This window comes from Egretta garzetta, unplaced genomic scaffold, assembly GCF_000687185.1.
Source record: "Egretta garzetta isolate BGI_Z169 unplaced genomic scaffold, ASM68718v1 scaffold203, whole genome shotgun sequence".
NCBI classification, from domain to species: domain Eukaryota; kingdom Metazoa; phylum Chordata; class Aves; order Pelecaniformes; family Ardeidae; genus Egretta; species Egretta garzetta.
The window spans coordinates 627,046-634,128 of record NW_009259235.1 but is presented as its reverse complement, the minus strand read 5'-3'; the positions used below and the strand labels follow the sequence as shown (position 1 = coordinate 634,128).

The 7,083-nt window shown below is 60.9% G+C and overlaps 1 protein-coding gene across 1 annotated transcript in view; it reads right to left on the bottom strand.

Moving 5' to 3' along the window:
* Nucleotides 1-4,679: 4,679 nt before the first annotated feature.
* The window catches only part of MFGE8 (milk fat globule EGF and factor V/VIII domain containing), a 6,775-nt gene continuing 4,371 nt past the window's right edge, over nt 4,680-7,083 (bottom strand). The window contains exons 8-10 of the mRNA XM_035891459.1: nt 6,415-6,599; nt 4,946-5,101; nt 4,680-4,823 (exon numbers count right to left, since the gene is read on the bottom strand). Coding sequence (XP_035747352.1) covers nt 4,680-4,823; nt 4,946-5,101; nt 6,415-6,599 — 485 coding nt within the window. The remainder of the gene's footprint in view (nt 4,824-4,945; nt 5,102-6,414; nt 6,600-7,083) is intronic.

Genomic DNA, 7,083 nt, shown 5'->3' with positions numbered 1-7,083 from the left:
CTGGCCGCGGTCCCCAGGCAGTGGTGGTATTGAGCATGCATGTGGCAGGAGCACCACGGGCACGAGTGGCTGGGGACGGGTGGGCTGTAGCGGGGGGTGGTCCATGCCCGGGATGTGCAGGCAGCGCCTGCCTGCTCTGGGGTCCAGGGGAGGCAGCTGAGCCACGGGGTTCAGCCTCTTTAGGGTCTGCTTGGGGCTGTGAGGGCAAAGCTGAGGCCCAGAAACCAGGGCAAAAGCTTTGGGGCGCCCAGTTGCATCCATCTGAGGGGGCATCATCCCTAGGCTTGGGTGATGCCCTTCACGCCAGCTGATGCCAGCACACAGGCACACAGCCCCGGCTCCGAGAGACCCAGATCCAGCCCTCAGGAAGGGCAGCACGGCAGCAGCACAGCCCAGGGATGCTGGTCCAGGAGTGGCCGATGGGGCCAAGCACATGGAGGAACCACGGAGCGGTGTGTGCCCTGACCTGGCGACCCGCTGCCCCAGCCCGGCGCGTTGCTTCGCCCCCCGCTTTGTTGTTTTATGGCAAGGAAATGAGGCACAGGGGCCCCGGTCCGGCTCTTGCCGCTGCGCGGGACAGTGTCAAGCCGGAAAGAAAACAACTTGTGCAAAAATAAATCGCCCCGGGGCTGACTGTGGGATGAAGGGAGCCGGGACCCCTTCCCAACAGCCCCCCGGCATGGCGCGCTTGGGATGCGATCTTGTCTGCCCGCCGCCGCCACGCTGATAGGGAGCAGCCGGCACGGAAACGGTGTTATCTGCCGCCAGCGCCGGCCCGGCAGCCCCCATCCCCCGTGGGAAGCCCGAGCCAGGGATGGCTGCAGGACCTGGGATCTGGAGGCACTGCTTTTCCTTGCTCTCCTTTTCCCTTCACACCCACCCATCGGGGCCCACCAGCCCACCCCGAGGAGGGACACAGCAGGGCCGGGCTGCCTGGGAACGCGGGAGCGTGACGGCCGGACACGCTGCCTGCTTGCCTGCCCGGAGCAGGCTGCTCCGCCGCCCACAATGGAGGGGCGATTACATCTCCCAGCACGGCGGTGTGGGGCTGCTGCCCTGCCCACAGCCCAGCCAAGGGTCCCCGGTCCCTCCAGCCCTGCCCCATGGCCGGAGGAGGTGGTGGGATGGCATCCCCGCTGTGTCCCGGCTGCATCCCGGCTACTGGTTCCCCGCTGCAGTTGCTTGCCCAAGTTGTCCGAGTCCCAGTGAACTGCTGATGGGGATGGTTCCCTCCACCCCCCAAGCTGTGCAGACAGACAGACAGCCCCGTCAGGGCACGCTGCTCCTTGGCATGGCCGCTCCATTGTTTCAGAGCCGAGGAACAACCTGCACAGTGCCCCGTGCCGCCTGTGCCGCCTGCACCGCGGCGCCTGCCAGGAGCCTCCCCTGCCCGGCCCGAGGAGGGGAGCAGCAGCAGGGAAGGGGAGAAGGACGCTTTTGTGCATCTCCCTTCAGCAACAGCTCATGTCTCACATTCGGCCATGGCTCTTGTCTGGATGTGGCCACCAATGCCCTCCAACTCCTCCTGGGGAGCAGGCAGCATGGGGAAGGATCCGGCCACCAGCAGCCCCCGAGGAAGGAGGAATCCCCTTCTCTCCCTCCCACCTCTCACCCTATTTTTGGACCCTCAGAGATAATCCCTGATTTGTTTTCTGCTCCCTGAGGAGGACCCTGGGTGGAACCACGGGTTTCAGGGTGAGTGAGGCAGCACAGGGTCAGGGTAGCTCTGACCTGGGAGCACGTGTTTAGGGCACGTGTTTAGGGATGGCTGAGCTTTTGGTTGAACAGGAGCCATAAAAATGTCATCCCTGTCTTCCCCACCTCAGACCCAGCAGCTGACAGCTCTGCCATGGCCCCAGCATAGAGATTTCTCCCTGAAATGCTGTTTGCATGGGACGATTCCAGCGGGAACCTATTGCCTAAGGCTCAGACTGTGGAGGAAACCCCATGTCCCTGGTGGGATGGAGGAGGCTGTGATCTGTGCTGGGCTTTCCGGGTGGAGGCGAGAGGATGCTTTCCCCGACGGCTGCTTCCTGAGGAACTGGCTCGCGGGCCGCCGGGAGCGCGCGCGCGCCGCGTAGGCGGTGGGGTGCCACAGCCACAGCATGCCGGCCCTCCCGGCCTTCCTGCAACCCAGCCACCTCCAGGAAGAGCATCCGAGGGACAGGGACAAGCCGTGAGGGGCTGCGCATGGCATGGAGAGCGCCCTGGCCCTCGTCAACCCCCCCATCCTGGGGCTCCAGAGGAGGAAGGAAACGCCACAGAGCTGGGAAGGGGCTCAGCATCCGTCAGAGGGGCTTGCCACAGGGGTGGCAAGGGGCAGGGGGAAGCATCAGCCGGGCGCCGAGGATGCATCCCCTGCTCTGACATGCAGCATCTGCTCCTGTCACCCTCCCCATGGAGCCCCTGCCATGCCCCTGGCTTGGGGCTGCCTTGCCTGGACTCAGAGTAAGCTGCTCTTATCTCTGCCCTGGCTTCCCGGCGATAAGGGTGGCATGTCTGGAGGTGAACCAGGCTGACTGTCCCCCCCATCCCCAGCTCTCACTGTGGCTGCTATTTGTAACCAAGCAGCCACAGCCACAATGAATTCAGTCCGGTCTCTGCAAGCAGTCCCATGGCCTTTCTGGTGCCCGGGGGCTGGCACCCACGGGGCCAGGCAGGAGCCCATGTCCCATGGGCAGGGCCCAGGGAGGGGACGGATGGCTGAGCAGGGCACTGCCAGCAGCGGGAAGGTGCATGGATGTGGTCCGGAGCTGTGGGGACGGAGAGCTGTGGTGGGATGCAAGTGGCCCTGGGCCATTTGTGCCAGCCTCAGCAGTCCCTGCCCAGTGTGGCAGAAGACTCTGGAGAGGAGCAAAGTTCCTCTGTCCTGTTCACCCCAATGCTCCTTCCCTACCAGGGACCCCGTCCTCGAGGCAGGGCGATCCTGCTCCAGCAGCACCCATGTCCCTCGCCCTGCCCAGAGGGGCTCTGCTGGGAGCATCCCCGTGGGCAGCCCTGGCAAAACCCACAGTTCCCTCCAGCCCTGGGAGCACGCTGGGGTGTAAGAGCCAGTTTTGGTCAAAGCTGGGGGATTTGCTCCAGGATCAAACCAAAGGAGGAGACAAAGGGCGTGGGGTGCCGATAGAGGCTTCCCCTCCCCACGTCCCAGCCCGGCTGCCCTTGCCCAGCTGCAAGCACAGGCTCCAGCAGCTGCAACAGGGTGGAGGCAGCGGGGAAGATGCACAAGGCCCGGGTACCCTGTTTTTCAGGAAGGGAAAGGAGTTAGAAGGGTCTGTGAAAGCATGAGAGGTGCGGGGTCAGCATGGCAGCCAACAGGCCCCCGGGATAGAGGAGCCGGGGGGCTCAGAGGAGATCCGGGGGGATTGCTGGACCTGCCAGGCTTTAGGAGGTGGCTCTCGAGGAGGCAGAGAGCAGCCAAGGTGACAGCCCCGAAGTTTCAGCTGGTTTTTAATACTGTCAGAGACACCCCAGAGTGGGGCTGCCGCCACCATCCCACCTGGGCTCCCTTGGCACTTGCCAAAGTGAACCCACTGCTGGCCCAGCCCCATGGCTGCTTCGCATCCCAGCAGGCGGGGGAAGCATCACCACCAGCGCCGCTGCCAGGACACCCTGCCTGCACTCCTGCTTACCAGTGCCGTGTCTCGCTCATCGCCTACTGTTAATCCCGAGGGCTTGAGCATTGCAAGAGACTCCCCTCCACCCCACGGAAAGGGGAAAAAACAGGTTACAAAAAGGGTCATGGCACAGCTCTCTGCCCACTGCATTTGGGTGGTTTAACCACCGCCTTTCCCAACTTTCTCCGCACCCTTGTGGCTACAAACCATCTCTCCCCCACTACCAGACTGCAAGATCCCCCGGTCACCACTTGGCTCTGGGGACAAGGGACCTCCAGGCACACCAAACTGCAGTTAAGGTGGGGATGGCAGTAATGCTGAGACTTGGAGGATGCTGGAGCCAGCACCCCAGGAAGGGGAATGGGCAGTGCCAGCCAAAACACCAGCCATGGCACCTGCCAAGAGTGCCCAGTGGGTAGAGCCACCGGCAACAGGGACCCAGTGCCTCTTGATAGGAGCTGTCTCATCACTCCCCTCGCACTATGCAGTGCTGACACCACAGGCAAGGAGACACAGGGCCTGGCAAAACGGGCAGGGGACAACAGCCAAGTAGGTTTTTCAGAGCCCCTGCTTGCAGCTGTGAAGGGAGCAGGAGGGACCTCAGAGGCTGCAAGCCCAGGGTGCCTGCCCTAAGCCCCCCAAAACTGCTGAGCCCTGAGCCCCAGTGCAGGCAGGGGACTGCCGCTGGCTGCAGCCTCTCTGCTGGAAGCAGAAGCAAAAACAGGGAGAAAATTTGTCTCCAGGCTTAGCTGGGAGGATGCAGCTAAGCCCTGGTTGCAGGATGGGGTCCCGCAGCCAAGCCCCAGTTGCAGGAAGGGGTCTCACCCCTGGCTAGCGGGGCAGAAGGGCAGGAGCTGTCCCTGCATCCCACCTGCAAGGGTCCCATAAAGTGCAGTGCTGCGGCCCCAGAGCCAACGTGGGGCAGGGGAGCCCTCCCAGCCACCTCCCGAGTTTGGGGACATGGAGAGGGGGGGTGTGAGGTCAGAGCAGGAGCAGGCAGGGGCAGGCAGGGCGCGGGCCGCACGGCGGGGAAGAGCAGCCCCGTCCTTCCTCCCCGGGTGCCTACTCATCGCAGCCCAGCAGCTCCACGCGCAGGGTGATGCGGTTGTGCCAGGCCACGGGCAGGATGCGGACGAAGCGGGCGTAGAAGGGCACGTCGAACACGTTCTTCTTGTGTGAGTAGTTGTCGCTGTTACCGTGGAAGATCTAGGGGGGGGAAAGGTGGGTGTCAGCACCACCAGGACCTCCCCACCACCACCCCATCCTTCCCCACAGTGGCATCCCCAAGCCCCAGGATGTGGCTGCCCACCTTGCCCTGCCCCACGCACCTTGGTGCTGTTTGTCTGGCCATCCCGGTAGAGGGTCCAGGACGTGCCGTTGTCACTGTAGGCCACCTTGTAGGCTGCCACGTATTGGATGTGCCCAAAGTCACGGGCTCCTTGCGTGATGATGCCCGTCACCTTCTTCTGGTCCTGGAGGTCAATCTGGCACAGAGACAAGGCTTGTCAAGGCTCCTCGCAGGAGCAGTGCTCCCACCCCAGAGCATCCTGTGTGTCCCAGAGGCAACCGGGACACGCTGGCCCTTGGGGGTCAAGAATGGAAATAACACCGCTCTACCCCCACCCCAATGACAGAGCAACTAATAAAACACTACTGTGAAATATTCGGCCTTTTAACACTCGCAGCAACCCTCAAAGCAACCCAAAACAGAACATGAACCCCACCATCTCCAATCCCTTCCCCACCGCTGCCACCTCGACACTTTTTGCTGAAAAGGTCAATGTGGGAATGACAGCAAAAAATCTCAATTCAAAAAAAAATAAAGGATTCCTGGAGGAAATGCATTTCCACTGGAAAGTGATTCTGGCTGAGAAAATATGCAGTTCAGCGCAGTCTGACATTTGGGTTGTGAGTGAGATGGTTTCTATTCTCTTTATTCTGCCACACTGCGCTGTTGCTGCTGGCACGCTGCAGGATAACCCAGCAAATGAACTGAAAGTCTCCTTAATTTAGTTCCTATTTTATGCTCGTCGAGGGCAGTACTAGCTACACATATACACGTATATGTGTATATATGCAAGTATACGTGTAAATCCATACGCACATACGCAAACAGGCAGCCTGCAGTGTGATGGCCCAACTCAGTGTGTCATTGCAAGCCCATCAGCAGATGTCTTGATAAGCTGTTTTATTTAGGGCCATAGAGCAGCTGCTTTTAATCACTTCCCAAAAAAAAGCGGGACAAATATCTAAACTGCTTTGTCCCATTATGTCATAAAATCATGTGAAAAGTATAAAAACAGGGGAGGAAAGGAAACCGAGAAGGAAATTTCAAAACTATTTGTTCCCATTCCAGACTGGGAAGAGAAAAGCAAACCTGATTTTTTCCTGCAAAACAGAAACGTGGTGTTCCAGGCAGCCAGAGGGTCATGGGATGGTGCTTCCCAAGGGGGTGATGAAGAGCTGGGATGCTGTGGGTTCAGTGCACCCCACAAGAAGGTCTGCAGAGACGGCACCACCCTGCCCCTGTCCCTACAGGCCCTGATGTTTCGACTCAGTGCTCCAGCATCACTGTTAAAACCAGTGGCTGTGGCCATCCTGACGTCCCCCTGTGATCCCAGCTCAGGTCCCACCATCCTGGTGGCCCTGCCCAGCCTCTCCTGACGTGCCCATCCTGCTTCCAGCCAACCCGGCACAGGAGGTGGCCTCAGACACAGGAGGTGGCCCCGGGCACAGACGGGCTAGGGAGGAGAAATGAGGCTATAGAGGGAGGGCATGGATAGCCACCGGTACCCACCTGCAGCCACTCAGACTGGCCGTTGTGGAGTGCTGTCCAGGCATTGGTTTTGCCCGTCTTGTCCAGGCGAGCGTAATGGGGGTGCCAGGTGAAGGCATCGATGCCCCAAGTCTTGAAGACGCTGGAGGCTGTGATCTGCTGGTCGGAGATCAGGCGGGATTTCATGCCCAGAGGCTCCGAGCAACCTGCCGTGTTGAAATACACTGTAACACAACGGTTTATACAGGGAGTGAAAAGGAAAGAGTCCACGGCACCGTCGCAAGCAAAACCCCGCAGCCCTGGCAGGCGCCATCCCCACATTCCCACATTTCCACTGCCCAGAGCAGCAGGCAGGGCCAGGCAGGGAAAGGCTCAGCAGAGGCACAGGATCGCAGCCGGCTTGCATTTTCCCGGGATTTTTAGCTCCCAGCTATTCCCTGGCTCACAGTGCCTCCTGCTGCAGGGATGCACAGATGTCCCCGCAGTACAGCCTGGCTCCGGAATACAGGCGGCTTCGGCAGGAGGCACAGGAGGACACTTTCATGGGTGAAGAGAGCAATGCAAAGACATCCCCAGCTGAAAGCATGGCTGGCACCATGCCCATGCAGCAGCAGGACATGACCCAAGCCCCCACGGCACCCCACTCCCACCCTGGCACGCAGGTCCCGCTCGGCTGCCGGGGATGTGCCG